Below are 25,752 nucleotides of genomic sequence, written 5' to 3' on the forward strand. Positions count from 1 at the left end.
AAGAACCGTTGCACCACCAAGTTAAGGACGTGAGCCAAACAGGGCACATGGGTCAGTTGTCCCTGTCAGAGGGCAGAGAGGAGGTTGGTGTCATTGTCGCAAACCACCATTCCTGCCTTAAGTTGGCGTGGCGTCAACCACCTCTGAACCTGCCCCTGCAGAGCTGACAGAACCTCTGCCCCAGTGTGGCTCCTGTCCCCCAAGCACACCAGCTCAAGCACCGCATGGCATCTTTTGGCCTGCGTACTTGCATAGCTCCTTGAACGGCTATGGAGCACCGCTGGTTCCGAGGACAAAGCACAGGAAGAGGCCATGGAGGAAGAAGAAGAGGAGGGGGTGGAGGAGAGAGGTGTGTCACAATCATTAATAGTGGCATTTAGGAAGCGTGGTGGCGGAACAACCTCCAACACTACTGCACCTTGTCCTGCATCCTTCCCAGCTGCCAGCAGAGTCACCCAATGCGTGGTGAAACTTAGGTAACATCCCTGTCCATGCCTGCTGGACCATGAGTCAGCAGTATAATGCACCTTACCGCTGACCGCCCTGTCCAGCGAGGCATGGACATTGCCTTCCACATGCCGGTAGAGAGCCGTAATCGCCTTCCGTGAGAAAAAGTGGCGTTTGGGTACCTGCCACGGAGGAACCGCACATTCCACAAACTCACGGAAGGGGGCAGAGTCTACCAACTGAAAAGGCAGCAGTTGAAGTGCTAGCAATTTTGCCAAGCTAGCATTCAACCGCTGGACATGTGGATGGCTGGGAGCGAACTTCTTTCGGCGGTGCAGCAGCTGGGGCAGGGAAATTTGCCTGGTACAATCTGACGTCGGTGTACCGAAAGCAGATTACCCACAAGTACTTGGCTGTGACACACCTAATTCTACACCTTCATTCCTCTCAGTGCAGGTCTCAGAGAGGACTGAAGGTATAGGGGGGTTGGAGATCTCAGCTGATGAGGAGCAAGGAGAGGTCCTCTTTGTTCTTTGGTGTGGGTCTTTTAGATACGCTTGCCAACGAACTGCATGGCAGGTCAACATATGTCTGGTCAAGCATGTGGTGCCCAAGCGGGAGATGTTTTGGCCACGCGAGATACATATGAGACATATGTTGCAAATTGCAGCAGTGCGATCTGATGCACTCGTCTCAAAAAAGGCCCACACCAAGGAACTTTTGGAATAATGTGCAGAGACAGCAGCGCCCTGCACATGCGGAGCTTTGCACTGTGATGCAGTCAGTGTGCTGCCCTTAGGCTGGCCCCTGGAGGGCATCCTGCCTCATTGGTGATGTGCCTCCTCCTCCTCCTCCTCCTCCTCCTCCCCTCTCCTATCAGGCACCCACGTTGAGTCAGTGACCTCATCATTCCCTCCCTCCTCTTCACTGGAGCAAACCTGGCAGTATGCTGCAGCAGGGGGAGCATGACTGCCAGATTGCTGTCCTTCTTGGGCACCCCCTCTGTCCGTGCTCACGTTACTACCTTCATCTAGTTTAGTATCATCATCAGAGCCTTCTAAACGCTGGGCATTCTCCTGGAGCCTGTACCCAACACTGTGGTCAAACAGTTCGAGGGACTCCTCAGGAGGACACGGTGGGGCTAGGGAAGGAGTCACTGATGCCATTTAGCCGAGGGAAGAGGCTGCGTTGGCAGCTGCTTTGCCAGACAAAGTACCCTGAGCATGGGTGAGAGAGGATGAGGAAGATGAGGACGGCTTGGTCATCCACTCGACCAAGTCTTCCGCATGTTGCGGCTCAACACGGCCAGCTGCCGAAAAAAAGGCCAAGTGTGTCCCACGGCCATGTGCTGATGAGGATGCACTGTCTCCACGACTAGCACTGTTGCCTCTAGACACAGAGCCTGCTTGCCCTCTTTTATTGGCTTGTGACTGTCTGCCTCTCCTTGTTGGCCTTCCAGACATACTAATTGCCTGCAGTGAGATGTAGCTGCACTAAGCTGGGATATATATATATATATATATATATATATATATATATATATATATATATATACTGATACTGCAGCTAGCAAAATCAACTGCCTGCCTGTAGTATGAGAACACCACCAACCTTCTACAGGTAGCTTTAGATGAACACTGTGCAGAGGTCGCACTACACTAACTTGTAGCGTTAGCTGACCACTGTGCAGAGGATGCACTACACTAACATTAAAATAATGTAGCTGCCTGCGGTAGTGATAGGATCAGGAAAACACCACCAACCTTCTACAGGTAGCTTTAGCTAAACGCTGTGCAGAGGTTGCACTACACTAACGTGTAAATAATGTAGCTGCCTGTGGTAGTGATAGGATCAGGAAAACAACACCTACCTTCTACAGGTAACTTTAGCTGAACACTGTGCAGAGGACGCACTACACTAACTTGTAGCTTTAGCTGAACACTGTTCAGAGGATGCACTACACTAACTTGTAGCTTTAGCTGAACACTGTTCAGAGGATGCACTACACTAACTTGTAGCTTTAGCTGAACACTGTGAGGAGGACGCACTACACTAACTTGTAGCTTTAGCTGAACACTGTGCAGAGGTCGCACTACACTAACTTGTAGCTTTAGCTGAACACCGTGAGGAGGACGCACTACACTAACTTGTAGCTTTAGCTGAACACTGTGAGGAGGACGCACTACACTAACTTGTAGCTTTAGCTGAACACTGTGAGGAGGACGCACTACACTAACTTGTAGCTTTAGCTGAACACTGTGAGGAGGACGCACTACACTAATTTGTAGCTTTAGCTGAACACTGTTTAGAGGTCGCACTACACTAACTTGTAGCTTTAGCTAAACACTGTGCAGAGGTCGCACTACACTAACTTGTAGCTTTAGCTGAACACTGTGAGGAGGATGCACTACACTAACTTGTAGCTTTAGCTGAAAACTGTGAGGAGGACGCACTACACTAACTTGTAGCTTTAGCTGAACACTGTGCAGAGGTCGCACTACACTAACTTGTAGCTTTAGCTGAACACTGTGCAGAGGTCACACTAAATTAACTTGTAGCTTTAGCTGAACACTGTGAGGAGGACGCACTACACTAACTGTAAATAGTCTAGCTGCCTGACTGTGGTACTAATAGGATCAGAAGAACACCAGCAATTTTCTTCAGGTAGCTGTAAATACTGTAACAACACAAGCCTGCCTGTCAGTAGGAAGATAATAACAGGAACGGATCTAGCTAAACTGAATACAGTGTGTGTATATATATATATATATATATATATATATATATATACACAACACCTGGGATGCATATATATACACAATACACTGTAAGTGCAGCTAACTGACTGACTGTCCTGCCTAATCTATCTAACTTAAATCAAATGACACTCTCTCTATGTCTCTGTCTCTCAACGCCGGAACACACTACACAGGGCCGACGTGCAGGCGGCCTTATATAGTGTGGGGCGTGTACTAAACCCCTAGCCACCCTGGCTTTGGCCAATTACAGCTCTCTCTACAGACGGCGCTGTGATTGGCCAAGCATGCCGTTCATAGTGCATGCTTGGCCAATCATCAGCCAGCAATGCACTGCAATGCCGTAGTGAATTATGAGCCATGACGTGCCACACGAATTTGGTGCGAATGGCCCATATTGTTCGGAATTCGGCGAACGGGCGATGTTCGAGTCGAACATGGGTTCGACTCGAACACGAAGCTCATCCCTAGTCCTAGCATATTATCTGAAGGTAAGTCTTTGTTTTGTTTTTATTGACGAAATACTTCTTGCCTCAGCTCTGATTAAAGCTTTTTAGAAACGTAAATTAGTAGGGGATAAGAACCACGCAGAGGTTAATATTGGAGGGTTTTTGGGAAACCCACAAAGATAAGCAGTACTGCATACACATATATAGAGACATTCCTTTTGGGAAGGGATATGAAGTGGTTAATGAGGAAATAGACTCCGGTGACCCCAAAATCTTTTGCTTTTTCTTATCTGTCGCATTAGAAGTTATAAGATAATCTGTCGTGTGTGTGTGGGTCAGAAGACTGGGTGGTAAAACAGTCGGCTCCCACTGTCAATATGGGTCAGAAACAAGGTAAAGAAGATCCTCCCCCTCTTCCCAATCCAGGAGAAACGTGTAAGGATTTTGTAGCCAGAATTTGTGGTACTAATTATGAATTCATAGTCCCATGGGTTTCAAATTTAGCGGGATGGACCGAAGCCATACACAGTGTAGACCCCTTTCCCCGGGATGGCGCTAATGATGAATTTCACATAGATATGATAAAAGGATTGTGTTTAGGAGATAAGAGAGCTTTCCCTTGGTACCCCGGGGATCCTCAATGGGATATGGATTATATGGAAAAGGGAGGAGAGAACTGGTTAAAATACGCCCCATATTGGTTTCAGAGGGATAATAAGAAACAGAAAAAGCCCACCAAATGTTTAAGTAAGGAAGATTATGACCAGAAACATAGAGAAGAAGCCGATAAAAAGAGATTTGTCCCTGACCCAATAGCCCCACCCCTGCCAATAGTCAGTCATCCTCCACCTGCATATGTACATGTCTATCCGAGTTTAAGAAAGGAAGATATTGATCTTCTGGCTGGACATTATGCAACCAGACAACGGCAGGTCCCCCCCGCTCCACAACCACAACAGCAGATCCCTCCCGCTCCACAACAAGATAGACAGCACCCACAGAGGGCCCGAGTCGAGGTAGGTGAACCAGAAGATGATCAGGGAGCTATAGGAGGGGTAGTTTCACCACCTGGCCAAGAGCAGGAGGAAGAAGACGTTAAAGGGGATAAAATACTTAGTCCCCCTAAAACAAAGAGTGGAACTGTATATAGTAACACTAACCTTCAAGCACCTTTCATGACCATTGGAAATGAATTATTAAAAAAGGTAATAGACATTGAGGACATTGACAGGATAGTAAAACATTGCCCCAAACCCACCGCCTCTGCAGGAGGCACTTTAACTTACTTAAAAAAAGCCTGTAAGGGTAGAAATTACACACAGGAAGACATGCGTCTTATCATTGATGGTATCATAGGACACACCAGTTCCTGGAACTGGACAAATGTTCCAAGTATAAACACTATTGACACTGGAAACGCGGGAGCATATGGGTTAAACACAGTACCAGGTAGGAACACCATGTGGACAGAATTAGAGACTGAAATGATGAGAGTATTTAAAAATAAAAGTTCCCTCCCTACTGCCATAGCATGCAAACAAAAGTCAGGAGAAACTGTAGTTGAATTCTGGAAAAGCTTTCATGAAAATTGGACAACAGAAGCTGGATTAGCTACAACTACTGATGTGGGAGCTTTGTTTATTCAAACTTATATGAATAATCTAAAACCCCAGTTCGCCTTGGTGGTAAAACAGATGATATCTGAATGGACCACACAGACGATTGACCAATTTCAGGAAACTTTAATACAGAAAGAAGCAGCAGGGTGTTTTGATGTAATAAAGGAGAAAGCAGTGAGTACCCTTTATCAGGGTGGAGTGCAAGCTCAGCCTCCCCAAGATAATGGTGGACAATGGGGCAGTGGAAACAGAGGCAGAGGAAGAGGAAGAACAAAAGGGAGAGGGCATGGTTTTTCCAGACCACCCCAGCTGTCCCGCACATGTTGTTTTAACTGTGGACAACAGGGTCACTGGAGAAATCAATGTCCTTATGAATGGAATAACCCAAACACTCAAGATCAAGATCAAACGCATACACAGGGACCCCAATCTAGCCAACCGAATCAAGTTGCCCACTACAGATCAACTCTGACAATGGTCCTGCATTTGTGGCCAAAGTTTGTCAAGACCTGGTAAAAACACTGAAAATAGAATGGAAGTTTCATATTCCTTACCACCCCCAGAGTTCAGGTATAGTGGAAAGGATGAACAGAACCATTAAAGATAAGATCAGGAAGGCCACTGGAGGTACGTATGCAAATTGGAAGAAGGTCCTACCAGCTGTACTAGCCGAGGTAAGAATGACACTCTCTAAAAAGACAGGATACTCTCCTTTTGAAGTCTTAATGGGTAGGCCATTCCCCACCCCATGGGCCAGACAGCCACTTATGTTAGAAAGAGGGGACCTAGATCTTATTCAGGAAGAATATGTAAAAAAACTTATTGAAACTTTGGATAAAGTTGAAAGGAATGTTGCTCGCACCTCTCCTTCTTCTTCACAGGAACCTACACACCCTTTCCAGGTGGGTGACACCGTGGTGGTCCAGAGATTGAACCGCACCAAGAAACAAGATTTTCCTTTCGGACCCCCAACCACAGTGATCGCAGTCACCCGCACAGCTATTTTGGTAGAAGGACAACAGGCCTGGATTCATGCAAGTCGCGTAAAGAAGGTCAACCAGGACCCTAAGAAGCAAGGCAAAGATAAAGCACAGAGAGGTGAAGCAGGTGATATAAATCCTCGAACACTGAGTGAAGCAGGTGGTCAAGACTCTGAACAAGATGACGTTGCTTATTTCACCACGGACTTCTGGGAAGGCCTTGTGCCTCCTATGCTGGGCCGCCCTGATTGTGTTCCTGCCAACTTGGCTGATAACTAAGTGTATTTATCATTCTGAAGATTTGGGACTCATAAAGGGTATTTGTGGGGCCTCTAACACTCTACAACAGAATAATACACATGACAGACACAAGAGAAATGAAAACTCAGAAAGTTTTACAGATAAAATGTTATTGTTGAAGTTTAAATATAGCTACGCCCAGAAATCTGGATTTGAAAAATGTTGGATATGTAGTAAACTCCATCCTAGCACTGCTAGAATCCCCTTAATGGCAGTACCTCTAAACTTCACCCCACTCCTTAATGGCACACCTCCTGTCGTCCTTACAGAAGTCATAAGAACACTTTCAAATAATACCCTTACTTTCCAAATTACTGGTAGAAGTCATTCCCCAGACTGGTGTTTTAGGTTGGGAAACTCCACAAATGGAGCTGAAGTTTGCCAACAAGCTAATATTAACTTTTCAATGACTTCAATTGAAAGCCCTTTCTTTCATACTTCAGAACCTGCCCTAAACACCACTCTAATAAACTTTCTTAACTCCAGTTCCACTTCCACAGTAGGACAATTATTGTCGAGTTTAACTTTTTCCAGTTTTTCTGATGAAATGATGACAATATTCAACAAACGATCCTTAGCTCTAGGAAACAGTATTTATATTTGTTGTGGAAAAATCTGTCACCCTTGGATCCCTACTGAACCCCAAGGATGGTGTTATCTTGCATCCCTAGTCCCCATCATGGGCGTAGTAGGAGATAGCAAGGGAAGACACCTCCTTGAAGCTAGCATGCATCCTAGGTACCCCCTCAAACACCGCAATAAAAGGGGGTTATTTCTTACAAAAGATATGGCATGGGCTTGGTTCCCCTCATGGACTGGGTGGGGAATAGACTTAATGAAAAGGTTGAATAATTACACTGGAATCATTGATGAAATAATGGAAAAGAATTCTGATGATATTACTAAATTAAATATAGAAACTAGGGCAATTAGAAAACAATTAGAACTACACGAGTTAGCCATAGAAAGCATGAGTGCTGCCTTAACTGGGTTATGTGAAAACACAGAAGATTATGAGTGTTGTACCTGGTTTCATAACACAAGTATGGAGGTACCAGATTATTATGATATAATTGCACAACACCGGAAAGAAGTAAGCAAATTACAAGATGAAGCTAGAAACATTTCTAAGACATGGGATTCTTTTGCAAACCTAAGTTCTGGGATAGGAATTTTGGCATGGATAAAGAGTACTGCCATAACTATAATTATGATTGTTCTTTTTGTTTTGTTCCTATATGCCTGTTATAAGCTTATAATGTGTATAATTGTTAAGGCATCCCGAACCCCTGATCCTGCTGCTGCGAATAGGATTTATCTGAGTATGTATTATGATAGAAGAAAATTTACATAACTGTGAAAGATAGTGAGCCATATAATAATGTCTCAAAGAGGGGATTGTAAAGAACATAGCACATATCATGAGGGACTCCATTTTAAGTCTAAGACACCATCTTATGTTTTACAGGAAAATTGAGAAAACTCATATTTGAGTTTCAACTGAAACCCACATTATCTTTAAGCTGTTATCTATAGAAAACCTTCTCAAGGTTTTCTATACATTTTAATATAGCTAGAATGTGGAGTTTGTCCTAGCTCATGTTTGTTCTTGATAAGATAAGTGCTTCCTTCAACACCTGTTTAAGATTACATATATAGTGAAAATGATGCAAGATTTTGTTTTATAACACCAGCTAATAGGTAAATATTAACTGAACCTATTTTCATTTCAATGACATGTATAAGGTTAGTAAAACTCCTCCCATCCCTCAAACGACATAAATACTGAATGTCTAAGAATTGATAATTAGATATCATTAAGTGGCTAAGCAAACCTGTCTCCTGTGTCACTTTATTGATATCTCCAGGCCTGGGGGTCTACGGAGGTCTTCCTGCATTACCTGAACCTATCTGGGTGGTCTTAGAAGCAGAAATTTCCTACACTTTTCACCTTGCATGGTCCTAGAATAGTAGACGTCCTACTCCTCACCTTGCATGGTCCTACAGTAGTATATGAGACATTCCTTCTACAGACTTTGAGCTCTTATCTAAAAGTTTCGGCAAGAGGATAAAACTCTTTTTTTTAGCAATCTCCTTGGAAGAAAATAACTGTCACTTTTTAATAATAAGATCGTTAAGTTGATATTCACACCACGATGAGTGCTAAGTACCGCCCGCCTGCGGCTCTCCAGATCTACAATCACATCTGTTGTCTACCAGGGGCCACTGGAGGGCAGGGTGGGGGGGACATTCTGGAGGTAGTTGTGACGTGCGATTGAAGAAGGGCATATTGTAAATGTAAAATTTGTTTCTTTTTTTGTTTTATATATTTTTTTAAATGTACCAAAATGAGGGAAAAAATATTTCTGACTCTTTTAATTTGCACTTTTTTCCCTATTGTCTGAACGTACTCTTTGCTTACATAGCAAAATGCAGGAAAAAAAAGACAAGCGGAAAAACACAAGGAAAAAGGACATCAATTTACCAGTCATGTGATAAGCTTGCCCTCACTTGACTCGTGGAAAAGGTGACTTTTGTTAAATAAACTGTAAGGTGTGATGTCACACCCCGTCACTGGCCACATACTTATTATTGACAAATGTAAGAGAGGGTTTTTTTTTTTCATGGGATTATTGCGGATTGGCAATCACTGTGCCCGGAGTCCAGGCCAGCAGGTGATGGCTCTCCATGAGCTGGAAGGGGCTACACACCACCACCAGGAGCAAGGCATCTTCCAGCAGAGCCAGAGTACAGGTCTGGGCCTCAGGACCCCACTAACATGGAAGCACAGTTGGCACTTGGGCTGTTATGGTGGGTTTTTTCTTTTGGGGGGGAGGGATCTACATAAAAATCTTCTGAAAAAATCCTCCAAAAAAATAAAAGTCCCCTAAAACTGCGGAATAAAGTGTATCACATCTTTTCTGTTAATATAATGATTCTAATAAATACAGACTGTGAGTGTAATATGTAAAGTGGAGTTTATTTATATTTTGTGGCTTATTTTGAACTATAAAGCAATAACTACTTAAAGTTCAATTAAATAAACATAAAAATAAATAAATAAATAAATAAAGACAAAAAATGTAATAATTAACCAATAAATAGGTAAAAAAAAAGTTTGATTCCATAAAGCCACGAATGATCCATTGCCTGGTCTTTTGTGATCCATTGCCTGGTCTTTTGTTAGTTGTTGGCTACCAGGGCCCCGTTGGCTCTTTTGCTGTAGACCATAGATTATATTGTATGAAAAACTTGTGTTGGCCAATTTCTAGGCTAATAGGCAAGGGATTGTCTAACAAATGGTATGTGGATGGGCTGGGGTGGGTGGAATTTTTTTTTTCTATTTGGTGGTTCCCTCTAAAAATTCATATTAAACCCTTGGGTTGAACAGGACATTGTGAACCATACCAGACCACATGCTCTTGAACAAGCTCCTTGGGTTGAGCCACCTTCACCTGAAACCTGGCATGTTTTCAGGAGAAGGTAGGTTGTATGCTCCTTCTGTCCTTTTCTGGCCTGGTATGATTTTTTAGGGGGATCCCATATTTTTTTTCTTGATTTTTGCTGTTTTTTTGCATGGGTGTCCCCTTAAAATTTATAGAAAACCTGAAAGACCTGTTTAAATTATGGGGAACTTCACAAGGTTTTTTTTTTATTATTTTTATTTTTTTAATCCTAGTGATGTAAAGAAATCAGATGGGGCATCTTGGCCAATAAATGAATGGAGCTGGGTAACATCACTAGTTGTTAAGGACGCAGTGGGTGCAGGCACCCACGCTTTCTTAACAACCCCTTAAAACCTATAGAAAACCTGAAGGGCCTGGTATGACTTATGGGTGGACTCCACAATGTTTTTTTTTTAATCCTTGGCTATGTACAGAAAGCCTGGCCAATAAATGAATGGGACTGGGTGACATCACTGGTTGCTAAGGATGCAGTGGGTGCAGGTACCCACTGCTTCCTTAACAACCATTAACAGAAGGAACCTGTGATATATAGTAGAGGGAGAAAAAAATGCTACTATATACACAATATACAATATATATATACCAGAATAAGTAAAATTTGGACTGAGCCAGGAGCTCATGCCTACTCTGGAGGACTTGCCACCAACCCCCTACTCCAGTCCCACATCTGCTGCAGATTCCCATTTTATGCAGAGTGGCTGACACCAACAGCAGCTAATGAACCCAGATATGTCAGGGATTGGCCAATATTCAGTCTGGTGGGGGAAAAAATCCCCCCTACCTCCACATTGTTAATATCACTATTATTAATAGTTTTTTGTAGTGGATGAAATTTCTCAGAATGATTTTAGAACTTGGCAGATTTCCTCCAGGATGAAGACATTCTCTGGCCAGGATAAAGTGAGGTCAGGGGGTGAGGAGTCAGGATGGAAGAAGAACCTGATATAGATAAGAGAATCACAAAGAAACAATTTGTATATCATCCCAACCAGAGAGAGCTCCAAACCACTGCCAGACACCGAGAGGACAACACCGAGACTACAAGGTAAGACCGAGGGAGGTCATGGGGGGAGTAAGAGGAGGGGAGAAGAGAGAGCAGAGAGAGAGAGTAATGGGGAGAAAGAGGGGGAGAGAAGAAAGTGGGCAGAAATAAAGGGTAGAAGAAGGGGGAGGAGGGGAAATGAGTGGGAGGGAGATTAAGGTGGGCACAGAGACAGGGGGAACAGAAAGGGGGAAAAGGCAAGAAGAAGCAGGAGAGGAAGAGAGATGGATAGAGAGAAAGGGGATTGAGAATGAGGGGGGGGAGTGGGAGATAAGAGGATGAAGAGAAGGAGGGGGTAAAGGAGGGGAAGAGAAGGGAGAGGGGGAGAGAAGGAGGAATAAGGGGGTAGAAGAAAGGGTTGAGGGGGAAAAAAGATAGAAAGAGAGAAGTTAAAAGAAAGAGAGGAAAGACAGGGGTAGAAGGGGGAGGAGAAAGGGGGAAGAGGGGGAGAGAGAGAGGGGGGGGTCAAAAAGGAAGAGGAGAGACAGAGGGTTGGAGGAAGGAGAAGGGAGAGGGGACAGGGGAGAAAAGGAGAGAGAGAGGGGGTTTAAAAAGTAGAGGAATGGAAAGTGGGAAGAGAAGGTGGAGAGAAGGAGAGGGAAAAAATGAGGGGAGAATGAAGACGAGAGGGGGAAGGGGAGAAGATGGAGGGAAAGAGAAGTGGGGTGAGGAAAGGGAAGATGGGGGGTGCAAGAACTGGGAGAGAAAAAGATAGAGGGGAGGGGGTGGAAGAAGGGGAAGGAGAAGAAAGGGAAGTTAGAGAGTGGTTAAAAGGGGGGGAGAGAGAGATAGAGAGGGGAAGAAGGAAAGAGAGTGGAGAAGAGAGCGAAATGGAGTTAGGAGGGGGGGGGAGGGAGGGAAAGATGGGGCAGAAGGGGAGAAAGACAGGGGAAGAGAGTGAGGGGACAAAATGAGTGGGAGAGCATGGAGCGGCAGAGATAGGAGGAGGAGAAGAATGGGTGAAAAGGGGGAGGAAGAGAGATGGATAGAGAGAAATGGGGGTGAGAAGGAGGAGGAGAGAGCGGGGTAGAAGAGAGGGAACAAGAGAGCAGGGAGGGGAGAGAAAGAGGAGAAGAAGGAGAAAGAGAAGGGAGAGGGGGTGATAAGGAAGGGAAAGATGGGGCAGAAGGGGAGAAAGACATGGGGAGAGAGCTAGGGGAGAGAAAGAGGGGGAGAGAGCGAGGATGAGAAAAGGGGTAAAGATAGGAGGAGAGGAAAGGGGGAAGAGGGGGAGGAAGATGGATGGATTGAGGAGAACGAAATGGGGGTAAGAAGGAGGGGGACAGAGTGAGGTAGAATGAGAGAGAGACAGAAGAGGGGGATAGAGGGGTGGAGAAAGGGAAGATGGGATGAGGGGGAGAGAGTGTGAGGAATGCAAGAAGTGTAAGAGAAGAAGAAGGAGGGAGAGAGATCGAGTGAGGGTGGAAAGAGGGAAGACAAGAGAAGGTGAAACAGAGCAGGAGGAAGGTTGGAGAGAGAGATGAGAACAAGGGAGAGCGAGGGGGAGATGAGAGAAGGGTGGGATGGAGGGGGGGCAGAAAGAGATGAGAAGAAGGAGGGGAGAGAGAATGGGGTGGAAGGTGGGAAAGAAGAAGGGAGCAGAAGAAAGAGAGGAGAGTGGGCGAGAAGGAGAGGGGGAGATAGAGACAGGGCAGGAGTAGGGGGGAGAGAGAAGAGAGAGGGGGTGAAAAGAAAAGGGGGACAGATAGAGGGAGATGAAAGGGCAAAGATTAAGGAAAAGGGGGAGGAGGAGAAGGGATTAAAGGGAAGCGAGGGGGGGGGAGGGAGAAGTGAGGAAGAGAAGGTATTAAAGGAAAGCGAGGGGGAGAAGGGAGGAGAAGTGAGGGGGAGAAGGAGGGTAAGAGAGGGAGATAAAAGGGGCAAAATGTAAGGAGGGAGGGGGAAAGGGAAAGAGAGGAGTAGTTAGGAGAACCTGGGGGGAAAAGGAGAGTAGGATGTGGAGAAAGAGAAAGGGGTGAGGAAAGTTAGAAAGGGGACAAGAGAAAGTGAGAAGAAAGAAGTGGGAATGGCAATTGAAAATGAAGGGGGGGGATGGATAAAAAAGCAGAGAAGAGGGAGAGAGAGAGATAAGGTGGAAGAGGGAGACACAAGAAAGGATGGGGTAAAGCACAACATATTTAGGAGGTGCTGGGACCTTTTAGACTTCCGTGTGTAGACAGATGAAGGAAAACTTCATACAAGCCCAATTACTCAGGCGAATCGGCTCCCACACAGAAAGGTTTACTTTAATGGGCACCAAACATTGGCTCCAACCATACAACCTAAGAAGGAGTGCAAAAAACAAAGCCCACTGAAAGAGCCCAAAATTATTTTAATTGTTGGTAAAAAAAAAGTCATGCAAAAACTTCCATCTCATTTCAGGTGTAACACCCCTCCCCCTTCATCAGAGCTCAGCACAAGATTGAACTTGGATGGACTCCGCAGCAACTGTTACCAAGTTGTTCCTCCAGAGTAGGGATAAGCTTCCAGATTGAGTCGAACTCATGTTCGACTCGAACATCGGCTGTTCGCCAGTTCGCTGAACAGTGAACAATTTGGGGTGTTCGTGGCAAATTCGAATGCCGCGGAACACCCTTTAAAAGTCTATGGGAGAAATCAAAAGTGCTAAGTTTAAAGGCTTATATGCAAGTTATTGTCATAAAAAGTGTTTGGGGACCCGGGTCCTGCCCCAGGGGACATGGATCAATGCAAAAAAAAGTTTTAAAAACGGCCGTTTTTTCAGGAGCAGTGATTTTAATAATGGTTAAAGTCAAACAATAAAAGTGTAATATCCCTTTAAATTTCATACCTGGGGGGTGTCTATAGTATGCCTGTAAAGGGGCGCATGTTTCCTGTGTTTAGAACAGTCTGACAGCAAAATGACATTTCAAAGGAAAAAAAGTAATTTAAAACTACTCGCGGCTATTAATGAATTGCCGGTCTGACAATACACATAAAAGTTCATTGATGAAAACGGCATGGGAATTCCCCACAGGGGAACCCCGAACCCCTGGGGCAGGACCCAGGTCCCCAAACACTTTTTATGACAATAACTTGCATATACAGTACCTGACCGTGAGATTGTGTTTCCAGCGCGATACCATCGCGCTGGTTCTCGGCGACAGGGTACTGTGCATGTCGCGCTGGCTCACTCATCGGGAAAGGAAAACTTTGTTTTTCTTTCGTGATGAGTGACAGGCAGTGCTGACAGCTGTCTGGTATGAATCCTGAGGCGGGAACACCGCGCCAAATTTTAAATGAAAAAAACGGCGTGGGTTCCCCCCCAGGGGCATACCAGGCCCTTAGGTCTGGTATGGATTGTAAGGGGAACCCCCTACGCCGAAAAATCAGCGTGGGGGCCTCCCTAAAATCCATACCAGACCCTTATGCGAGCACACAGCCCGGCTGGCCAGGAAAGGGGGTGGGGACGAGCGAGCGCCCCCCCACCCCAAAGCACCTTGTCCCCATGTTGATGAGGACAAGGGCCTCTTCCCAACAACCCTGGCCATTGGTTGTCAGGGTCTGCGGGCGGGGGGCTTATCGGAATCCGGGAGCCCCCTTTAATAAGGGGGCCCCCAGATCCCAGCCCCCCACCCTGTGTGAATGAGTATGGGGTACATGGTACCCCTACCCATTCACCTAGGGAAAAGTGTCAATAAAAATAAAACACAGTACTCAGGTTTTTAGAGTAATTTATTAGGCAGCTTCGGGGTCTTCTTCCGACTTCGGGGGGTCTCCTTCCGACTTCTCCCGGTGTTCGGCCTCTTCTCCCAGTGTTCAGCCTCTTCTCCCGGTGTTCCGCCTCTTTTCCCGGGCCCCGCCGCTATCTTCTTCCAGCTCTATTGCCAGTGAGGGGCCCGGTCTGCTGCCGCTGTCTTGTCGCCGCTGTCTCGCTGACGCTGTCTCGCCGCTGCTGTCTCGTCGCTTCTTCTCTTCTTCCGATGTTGACACGACGCTCTCTCAGGCTGGAATGCTTTGTGCTAGCTGCAGAGCCATTTATATAGGCAGTGACCCCGCCCCCTTGCGACGTCATGGTCCCAGCATGCGCAGGGACTTTGGCGTCATGCCCCCTTATGACTCCAGAGTCCCTGCGCATGCTGGGACCATGACTTTACAAGGGGGTGGGGTCACCACCTATATAAATGGCTCTGCAGCTCGCACAAAGCATTCCAGCCGGAGAGAGCGTTGTGTCAACATCGGAACATCGGAATAACATTGGAAGAAGAGAAGAAGTGTCGAGACAGCATGGCGAGACAGCGGCGACAAGACAGCGGCAGCAGACCGGGCCGCTCGCTGGCAATAGAGCTGGAAGAAGATAGCGGCGGGGCCCGGGAGAATTCCGATAAGCCCCCCGCCCGCAGACCCCGACAACCAACGGCCAGGGTTGTCGGGAAGAGGCCTTTGTCCTCATCAACATGGGGACAAGGTGCTTTAGGGTGGGGGGGCCCGCAGGGCGCCCCCCTCCCCCAAGGCACCAAACCCCCATGTTGAGGGCATGCAGCCTGGTACGGCTCAGGAGGGGGGGCGCTCGCTCGTCCCCACCCCCTTTCCTGGCCGGCCGGGCTGCGTGCTCGGATAAGGGTCTGGTATGGATTTTAGGGGGGCCCCCACGCCGATTTTTTGGCGTAGGGGTTCCCCTTACAATCCATACCAGACCTAAGGGCCTGGTATGCCCCTGGGGGGGAACCCACGCCGTTTTTTTCATTTAAAATTTGGCGCGGTGTTCCCGCCTCAGGATTCATACCAGACAGCTGTCAGCACTGCCTGTCACTCATCGGGAAAGGAAAACAAAGTTTTCCTTTCCCGATGAGTGAGCCATCTCGGCGCTGGCTCCTGCGACGGAGCTCGCAGGTGTCAAATCTCGCAGAGAAATGCGGCGAGATTGACACAAAATCGCGGTCACCTACTGTAAGCCTTCAAAATTAGCACTTTTGATTATTCATGTTCGTGTCCCATAGACTTTAACGGTGTTTGCGTGTTCAAACAAATTTTTTGCCTGTTCGCATGTTCTGGTGTGAACCGAACAGGGGGGTGTTCGGCTCATCCCTACTCCAGAGGAGTTCAGTAATGGTTCTAATATAGAGCTGTCTCAGAGTCCATCCAAGTTGTATCCTGTGTTGGGATGGGTAAAGGGTTTGGCCCAAGCATGAGTTTGGGCCGAACTTTGGTTGTTCAGACATTCGGCGAACAACATTATACGGTGTTTGTGGCAAATTCTAAAGCTGCGGAACCCCGTTAAAGTCTATGGAACACGAACATGAAAAACCAAATGTGCTAATTTTTAAGGCTTATATGGAAGTTATTGTCATAAAAAGTGTTTGGGGACCTGGGTCCTGCCCCAGGGGACATGTATCAATGCAGAAAAAAGTTTTAAAAACGTCTGTTTTTTTGGGAGCAGTGATTTTAATAATGCTTAAAGTGAAACAATAAAAGTATAATATTCCTTTAAATTTCGTACCTGGAGGGTGTCTATAGTATGCCTGTAAAGGGGCGCATGTTTCCCGTGTTTAGAACAGTCTGACAGCAAAATGACATTTCAAAGGAAAAAAAGTCATTTATAACTCATTGCAGCTATTAATGAATTGCCGGGTATCAGCAATATAGATAAAACCCATTGAAAAAAAGAGCATGGGGTCCCCCCAGTCCGATACCAGGACTGAAAAAAGAAAAAAAATCTGCAACAGCTCCGCCTCCATGGGAGGCTCCCACCGAGTGCCGCTTCTTCTCGGTGACAGCTATTATATAGCTAAGGGCGGGGCCACGCAGTTATGTAAACAGGCGACCCCGCCTTCCTCTGATGTCATGTGGCGTCAGAGGGGGGCCGGGGTCACCTGTTTACGTCACCGGGTGGCCTCGCCCTCAGCTGTATAACAGCTGTCACCGAGAGGAAGCGTCACTCGGCGGGAGCCTCCCATGGAGGTGGAGCTGTTGCGGCTTTTTTTTTTCTCGGCTCATCTGGCGCATGAGATGGATCTACATCGTGGGACATTTTTATCTTTTAATAAAGGACTTGTCCCAAAGTATCTCCTGTCTTTTTTACTATTTTTGACACTTTTTTTGTGAAATGGTAGCAGTACAATGTACCCATTACCAATTCAGATTCCCCTTAATATCCATACCAGACCTGAAGGGCCTGGCATGGATTTTGGGGGGACCCCCACGCAATTTTTTTTTAAATTCTTGGTTCGGGGTTCCTCTTATTATTACCAGATAAGGGCCTGGTAGTGGACTGGGGGGGAACCCATGTTCTTTTTTTCAATGAGTTTTATCTGTATTGCCGAGACCCGACAATTCATTACAGCCCTGATCAGTTTTAAATGACTTTTTTTCCTTTAGAAAAGTCATTTTGTGCAGGGACTGTTCTAAACACGGGAAACATGAGCCACTTTACAGGCATACTATAGACACCCCCAGGTACAAAATTTAATGGAATATTTCATTTTTATTGTTTCACTTTAAGCATTATTAAAAAAAAAAAAAACGTCCGTTTTTAAAACTTTTTTTGCATGGATTCATGTCCCCTGGGGAAGGTCCCGGGTCCCCAACCACTTTTTATGACAATAACTTGCACATAAGCCTTTAAAATGAGCACTTTTGATTTTTCATGTTAGTGTCCCATAGACTTTAACGGTGTTGGTTCAAATTTTTTGCCTGTTCGCAAGTTCTGGTGCGAACCGAACCGGGGGGTGTTCGGCTCATCCTTAATCCTGTGTTGGGCATTGATGAATGTGGAAAGAATGGGGTCTGCCTGGTTATTTATGGATCTGTCTGTCTATAACAGAGTCTTCTACAGGACATGTCAGTGCTCTATAAGGACGAACAGCTTATTCAAGAAGACCCAACACCCAACAAGAGTCCCATGGGAATCTATTCAACCTACCAAGGTATGAACCACCATACAGAGGTAGCCCTCACCCGTGAAAGGGCCGCTGATTTGTGTCCCAGGATCTTCTCCCTCTAGTGTAGCAGCAGCCGGGCAAACAACAACATTCACTCTTCTGGCTTAGTAAACAGCTTAGTAAAAAACGGTTGCTTTTTTCAAACTTTACTGCTGATTAACTTGGATGGACCTTAGTGGAGCCGTGGAAAATACTCCAGAACACCAGACAGTAATGAGAAGACACTCTTTTCTGTGTGACTTCTTCTTAGAACAGTCCCTGTAGCAGGGAATGGACAGCACTGGGGCACCATAAGCAATGTTCCAGGCCAGGCAAGCCTTAGTATCAGTGCCCCAGGGGTTAGCAGCAGCAACAGCCACCCAGATCCGGCACTCAGGTCTGTACACACAGTGTCCCTGGATAGCTGGATACCTGGATACCTTCCTCCAGCCTCAGGCAGACAGTTTCTCAGTGAATCTTCCAGACTGGATCCCCTCTGATAGCTCCAGAGAATTGTAGCAGAATAGGCCCCCCAGGTCATCATAGCTGGGACCTTGATGAGTACAAGTAGAATCTTCAGCTGTACTGCCTTAAAGACCAGCAGCCCTTCAGGCTGGGAACTTCTCCTCAACAGGAACACTGCTGCCTTAGTATAACGTACCTGGGGAATACTTGAACATTGTGGAGCCCTCCCTTGCACCTCCATCACCAACACACCTGAAGGTTAGGGATGAGCCCGATGTTCGAGTCAAATGTAAGTTTCGACTCGAACATCAGGTGCTCACCCGTTTTTGCCAAATTTAGATCATTATGGGGCATAATGCACTGCAAGACCGCAGTGCATTGGCGTCCTATGATTGGCCAAAGCAAAATTACATTTCTAAAGGGAAAAAATGTCATTTAAAACTGCTTGCGGCTGTAATGCACCTCCATCACCAACACACCTGAAGGTTAGGGATGAGCCCGATGTTCGAGTCAAATGTAAGTTTCGACCCGAACAACGGGTGTTCACCCGTTTCGCTGAATTTAGATCATTATGGGGCATTCATAGCAAATTCGAGTGCTGCGGAACGCTCCATAATGCTCTGCGAGATCGCAGTGCATTGGCGTCCTATGATTGGCCAAAGTAAAATTACATTTCTAAAGGAAAAAATGTCATTTAAAATGCTTGCGGCTGTAATGTATTGCCGGATCCCGGCAATATACATAAAAATCATTGAAAAAAATGGCGTGAGTTCCCCCCAGTTCATTACCAGGCCCTTCAGGTCTAATATGGATATTAATGGGAACCCCGTGCCAATTAGAAAAAAAATGGCATGGGGGTCCCCCCTAAAATCCATACCAGGCCCTTCAGGTCTGGTATGGATTTTAAGGGGTACTCCACGCCATTTTTAAAAAAAAAATGACGTGGGATTCCCCCCAAAATCCATACCAGACCCTTCTTGAGGTCTGGTATGGATTTTAAGGGGAACCCTGTGCCAAAATTAAAGAAAAGTGGTGTGGGGGTCCCCCCAAAATCCATACCAGACCCTTATCCAAGCACGCAACCTGGCAGGCCACAGGAAAAGGGGGGGTGAGAGAGTGCCCCCCTCCTGAACTGTACCAGGCCACATGCCCTCAAAATAGGGAGGGTGCTTTGGGGTCCCCCAAAGCACCTTGTCCCCATGTTGATGGTGACAAGGGTCTCATCCCCACAACCCTTGCCCGATGGTTGTGGGGGTCTTCGGGCGGGGGGCTTATCAGAATCTGGAAGCCTCCTTTAACAAGAGGGCCCCCAGATGCTGGGCCCCCACAATGTGAATGGGTATCGGGTGCATTGTACCCCTACTCATTCACCAAAAAAGTATCAAAAAGGTAAAAATGATAGGAGACAGTTTGGATAAAAAAAAGTGTCCCACAATCCCGTAAATCCATCTTCAATCACAGCACCGTCGGTCCAGAGAGAAAAAGAAACAGAAAAACTCTGCCTCGATGGGAGGCGTCCTGCTGACTGCAACTTTTTTGCGATGACAGCTCTTATATAACCAAGGGCAGGGCCACCCAGTGACGTAAATGGTCCGTCGGCGCTGTGCTTGAAGATGGATTTACATCGCAGGACATTTTTTGTTTCTTTTTTAATAAAGTAATTGTCAAAAACTGTCTCCTTTCATTTTTACGTTTTTGACACTTTTTTTGGTGAATGAATAGGGGTACAATATACCCGATACCCATTCACATAGGGGGGCCGGGATCTGGGGGCCCCCTTGTTAAAGGGGAATTCGATATTCTGATAAGCCCCCCTGCCCGCAGACCCCCACAACCACTGGGCAAGGGTTGTGGGGATGAGGCCCTTGTCCCCATCAACATGGGGACAAGGTGCTTTGGGGGGCCCCCAAAGCACCCTCCCCATGTTGAGAACATGTGGCCTGGTACGGTTCAGGGGGGGCGCTCTCCCACCCCCTTTTCCTGTGGCCTACCAGGTTGCGTGCTCGGATAAGGTCTGGTATGGATTTTGGGGGGACCCCCACTCCATTTATTTTTTACATTTTGGCATGGGGTTCCCCTTAATATCCATAGTAGACCTGAAGGACCTGGTATGGAATTTGGGGGGTCTCCCACGCCATTCTTTTTTCAATGATTTTTATTTATATTGCCGGGATCCGACAATACATTACAACCGCAAGCAGTTTTAAATTAATTTTTTTCCTTTAGAAAGGTCATTTTGCTGCAGTAATGTTATGAACATGGAAAAGATGCGCTACTTTTAATGCAGACTAAGGGGACCCCCCAGGCACAATATTTCAAGGAATATTTAATTTTTATTGTTTCACTTTAAGCATTATTAAAATCACTTCTCCTGAAAAAACTGATGTTTTTAAAACTTTTTTCCATTGATACATGTCCCCTGGGGCAAGACCCAGGTCCCCAAACACTTTTTATGACAATAACTTGCATATAAGCCTTTAAAATGAGCCCTTTTGGTTTTTCATGTTCATGTCCCATAGACTTTAACAGTGTTCGCACCAATTTTTTGTCTGTTCGCATGTTCTGCTGCGAACCAAAACGGGGGGTGTTCGGCTCATCCCTACTGAAGATAGAGACAGATAGAGCAACTCCTTGCTCAAGTGCCAGAGATTCCAGCTGGTGATGTTCACTCTTCAAGTGAGTAGAGCTGGTAGTCACAGTCCTCAGAACAGGGTGCAGAAGTAGCTTGGTACCTGAGCAGGAGACCAAGACAGGACCAGGAAACAAGCAGCGGTTAGCAACAACCAGGCAGCGAGGGACTAAATCATCAGGCAGAGCAAATTTAGGAGGCAGGCCAAGGTCAGTAACAGCTGGGCAAAGTGATACAGAATCAGCAGGCAAAGACAAGTCCAGTAAATAGGCTGTGGTCAGAGTAATCAGATAAACAGAGTTGAGGCAGAAGCAGAAGCAAAATCCAAAGGCAAGCTGGGTCATACACAGGTAGGCGAGTACAGAGGATCGGGTCTCAGGAACACAGGAACAAGCTGAAGACCATTCAGCAAGTGCTTATAGTTACAGACCAGTTTAAATGTTCCACTGAACATGAACACGCTAATTGGTATGTGCATCTGCACATATGCATGTGCGCACATGCACACGCATGCCACAAAGTGGACTAGCACATCTAACCTTGCTCATTCGCTTAGAAATATGAGCATGGGTGCAATGCACATGGGCATGAGCATGAGTATAGTTCTGCACTGGTTTTCTGGTGCTGGAGATCAGTGGCATCACTAGGGTTGGTGTCACCCGGTACCGAAAAAATTGGTGTCACCCCCCTCCACCAACTACCTCAGTACAGACTACCCCTCCACTAACTACAGACCCCACTCCATCAATATAGCCCCCCTCCCTCAGTACAGACCCCCTTCCAACAATATAGACCCCCCACTAAGTACAGACTCCCCTCCCTCAGTACAGACCCCCTCCATCAGTACAGAAACCCTCCCTCAGTGCAGAGTCTGCAGACCCCCCTTCATTAGTATCAACCTCCCACCTCAGTGCAGACCGCCCCATCAGTACATACACCCCCCCTCAGTGCTGACCCCCATCAGTATAGAATCCCCCCTCAGTGCAGACGCCCCCATCAGTATAAAATCCCCCCTCAGTGCCAACCCCCATTAGTATAGAACCCCCTCAGTGCAGACCCCCCCCATTAGTATAGAACCCCCCCTCAGTGCAGAGCCACCATTAGTATAGAATCCCCCCTCAATGCAGACCCCCATTAGTATTGAATCCCCCCTCAGTACAGACCCCCCATTCGTATAGAATCCCCCTCAGTGCAGAGCCCCCATTAGTATAGAATCTCCCCTCAGTGCAGAGCCCCCCATTAGTATAGAATCCCCCCTCAGTGCAGACCCCCCCATTAGTATAGAATCCCCCCTCAGTGCAGAGCCCCCCATTAGTATAGAATCCCCCTCAGTGCAGAGCCCCCCATTAGTATAGAATCCCCGCTCAGTGCAGAGCCCCCATTAGTATAGAATCCCCCCTCAGTGCAGAGCCCCCATTAGTATAGAATCCCCCCTCAGTGCAGAGCCCCACATTAGTAAAGAATCCCCCCTCAGTGCAGAGCCCCCCATTAGTATAGAATCCCCCCTCAGTGCAGAGCCCCCCATTAGTATAGAATCCCCCCAGTGCAGAGCCCCCCATTAGTAAAGAATCCCCCCTCAGTGCAGAGCCCCCCATTAGTATAGAATCCCCCCTCAGTGCAGAGCCCCCCATTAGTATAGAATCCCCCCAGTGCAGAGCCCCCATTAGTATAGAATCCCCCCTCAGTGCAGAGCCCCCATTAGTAAAGAATCCCCTCTAAGTGCAGAGCCCCCATTAGTATAGAATCCCCCCTCAGTGCAGAGCCCCCAATTAGTATAGAATACCCCCTCAGTGCAGAGCCCCCCATTAGTATAGAATCCCCCCTCAGTGCAGAGCCCCCCATTAGTATAGAATCCCCTCAGTGCAGAGCCCCCATTAGTATAGAATCCTCCCTCAGTGCAGAGCCCCCCATTAGTATAGAATCCCCCCTCAGTGCAGAGCCCCCCATTAGTAAAGAATCCCCCCTCAGTGCAGAGCCCCCATTAGTATAGAATCCCCCTCAGTGCAGAGCCCCCATTAGTATGGAATCCCCCCTCAGTGCAGAGCCCCCCTTTAGTATAGAATCCACCCAGTGCAGAGCCCCCATTAGTATAGAATCCCCCCTCAGTGCAGAGCCCCCATTAGTAAAGAATCCCCTCTAAGTGCAGAGCCCCCATTAGTATAGAATCCCCCCTCAGTGTAGAGCCCCCCATTAGTATAGAATCCCCCCTCAGTGCAGAGCCCCCCATTAGTATAGAATCCCCCCTCAGTGCAGAGCCCCCATTAGTATAGAATCCCCCCTCAATGCAGACCCCCATTAGTATTGAATCCCCCCTCAGTACAGACCCCCCATTCGTATAGAATCCCCCTCAGTGCAGAGCCCCCATTAGTATAGAATCTCCCCTCAGTGCAGAGCCCCCCATTAGTATAGAATCCCCCCTCAGTGCAGACCCCCCCATTAGTATAGAATCCCCCCTCAGTGCAGAGCCCCCCATTAGTATAGAATCCCCCTCAGTGCAGAGCCCCCCATTAGTATAGAATCCCCGCTCAGTGCAGAGCCCCCATTAGTATAGAATCCCCCCTCAGTGCAGAGCCCCCATTAGTATAGAATCCCCCCTCAGTGCAGAGCCCCACATTAGTAAAGAATCCCCCCTCAGTGCAGAGCCCCCCATTAGTATAGAATCCCCCCTCAGTGCAGAGCCCCCCATTAGTATAGAATCCCCCCAGTGCAGAGCCCCCCATTAGTAAAGAATCCCCCCTCAGTGCAGAGCCCCCCATTAGTATAGAATCCCCCCTCAGTGCAGAGCCCCCCATTAGTATAGAATCCCCCCAGTGCAGAGCCCCCATTAGTATAGAATCCCCCCTCAGTGCAGAGCCCCCATTAGTAAAGAATCCCCTCTAAGTGCAGAGCCCCCATTAGTATAGAATCCCCCCTCAGTGCAGAGCCCCCAATTAGTATAGAATACCCCCTCAGTGCAGAGCCCCCCATTAGTATAGAATCCCCCCTCAGTGCAGAGCCCCCCATTAGTATAGAATCCCCTCAGTGCAGAGCCCCCATTAGTATAGAATCCTCCCTCAGTGCAGAGCCCCCCATTAGTATAGAATCCCCCCTCAGTGCAGAGCCCCCCATTAGTAAAGAATCCCCCCTCAGTGCAGAGCCCCCATTAGTATAGAATCCCCCTCAGTGCAGAGCCCCCATTAGTATGGAATCCCCCCTCAGTGCAGAGCCCCCCTTTAGTATAGAATCCACCCAGTGCAGAGCCCCCATTAGTATAGAATCCCCCCTCAGTGCAGAGCCCCCATTAGTAAAGAATCCCCTCTAAGTGCAGAGCCCCCATTAGTATAGAATCCCCCCTCAGTGTAGAGCCCCCCATTAGTATAGAATCCCCCCTCAGTGCAGAGCCCCCCATTAGTATAGAATCCCCCCTCAGTGCAGAGCCCCCCATTAGTATAGAATCCCCCCTCAGTGCAGAGCCCCCCATTAGTATAGAATCCCCCTTAGTGCAGAGCCCCCATTTGTATAGAATCCCCCCTCAGTGCAGAGCCCCCCATTAGTATAGAATCCCCCTCAGTGCAGAGCCCCCATTAGTATAGAATCCCCCCTTAGTGCAGAGCCCCCATTAGTATAGAATCCCCCCTCAGTGCAGAGCCCCCCATTAGTATAGACACCCCCTGCACATGTCCACCCACATATACATAAAGTTTACAGACCTCAGAACAGCGCGGATGATACACACAGCCCTGTGTGTCCCTCGGGCTCCTCCTTCTCTTTTGTGGATGTGAAAAGAGAGGAGGGGGAGGCGGCTTCAGTCCGCTGCGCTGAGGGACACAGTGCAAGACCTGAGGAGCAGTGTTAGCAGTGCGTGCCGCTACCTACGGGTGTCACCCCTCTGGCGGGTGTCACCCGGGTGCGGCCCACCCCCCCCCCCGCACCCACCTAACAACGCCACTGCTGGAGATCTGGTTTGCCTTACACTTAGGCGCCACACTATTTATGTACTCTCCCAGCCACCTCCTGGCCACCCTCCACCAGAGATTGACTGGAGCCTCATAACAATTTAGGCTGCTTATTTGATTCTCCCAACCCAATATATTCTGGAAACCTCTAGAAAGGTCAGGGGAAGCAGTCAAACCTGCAGCCTGCAGAGCCCATAAAAGCCCAAAGTAATCACATACTGCTCAACTGATTACAGGAGAGCTACAAGAAATAAAATCTACCTAACCTAAAGGGTCATACACAGAGAGAATGAATTTTTTATTGTTCACTTGCCCTCCTAGGTAGTTAGGATAGACAGGGTTGTGAGGTCTGTGTCTGAAATTGGACAGAGTTGTCCTGATTTTAAGGGGTGAGAGTTCCGGGATGTAAATGTTTTTCAGGAAAAATGTCTTTGATGGTCAATAAAATGCAGTTTTGGACGAATACTCCTATTGATGTCCATATCACAATTTTTTTGTATATTATACAGTTTGTGTAGAATGCAGGCCATCAACCCAAAGACACCTAGAAGAGAACTCAATTATTGTAATGACCTATAGATCTCGTCTTTTACATCCCTACATAATCGTATTCTAATGCCCTGTACACACGGTCGGACATTGATCTGACATTCCGACAACAAAATCCATGGATTTTTTCAGATGGATGTTGGCTCAAACTTGTCTTGCATACACACGGTCACACAAAGTTGTAGGAAAATCCGATTGTTCTGAACGTGGTGACGTAAAACACGTACGGCGGGACT

General features: G+C 47.1%; 1 protein-coding gene across 4 annotated transcripts in view; it reads left to right on the forward strand.

The window, feature by feature from the left end:
- The first annotated feature begins 10,918 nt into the window (after window positions 1–10,918).
- The window catches only part of LOC141133879 (asialoglycoprotein receptor 1-like), a 45,269-nt gene continuing 30,435 nt past the window's right edge, over window positions 10,919–25,752 (forward strand). For 3 of the 4 annotated variants that reach the window (XM_073623475.1, XM_073623477.1, XM_073623478.1), the window contains exons 1-2: window positions 10,919–11,063; window positions 17,842–17,944. In XM_073623475.1, the coding sequence (XP_073479576.1) occupies window positions 17,857–17,944 (88 nt within the window). In that variant the 5' untranslated portion in view covers window positions 10,919–11,063; window positions 17,842–17,856. The remainder of the gene's footprint in view (window positions 11,064–17,841; window positions 17,945–25,752) is intronic. The other variant, XM_073623476.1, reaches the window with a different exon arrangement.

Source organism: Aquarana catesbeiana, linkage group LG03 (assembly GCF_042186555.1).
Source record: "Aquarana catesbeiana isolate 2022-GZ linkage group LG03, ASM4218655v1, whole genome shotgun sequence".
NCBI classification, from domain to species: Eukaryota; Metazoa; Chordata; class Amphibia; order Anura; family Ranidae; genus Aquarana; species Aquarana catesbeiana.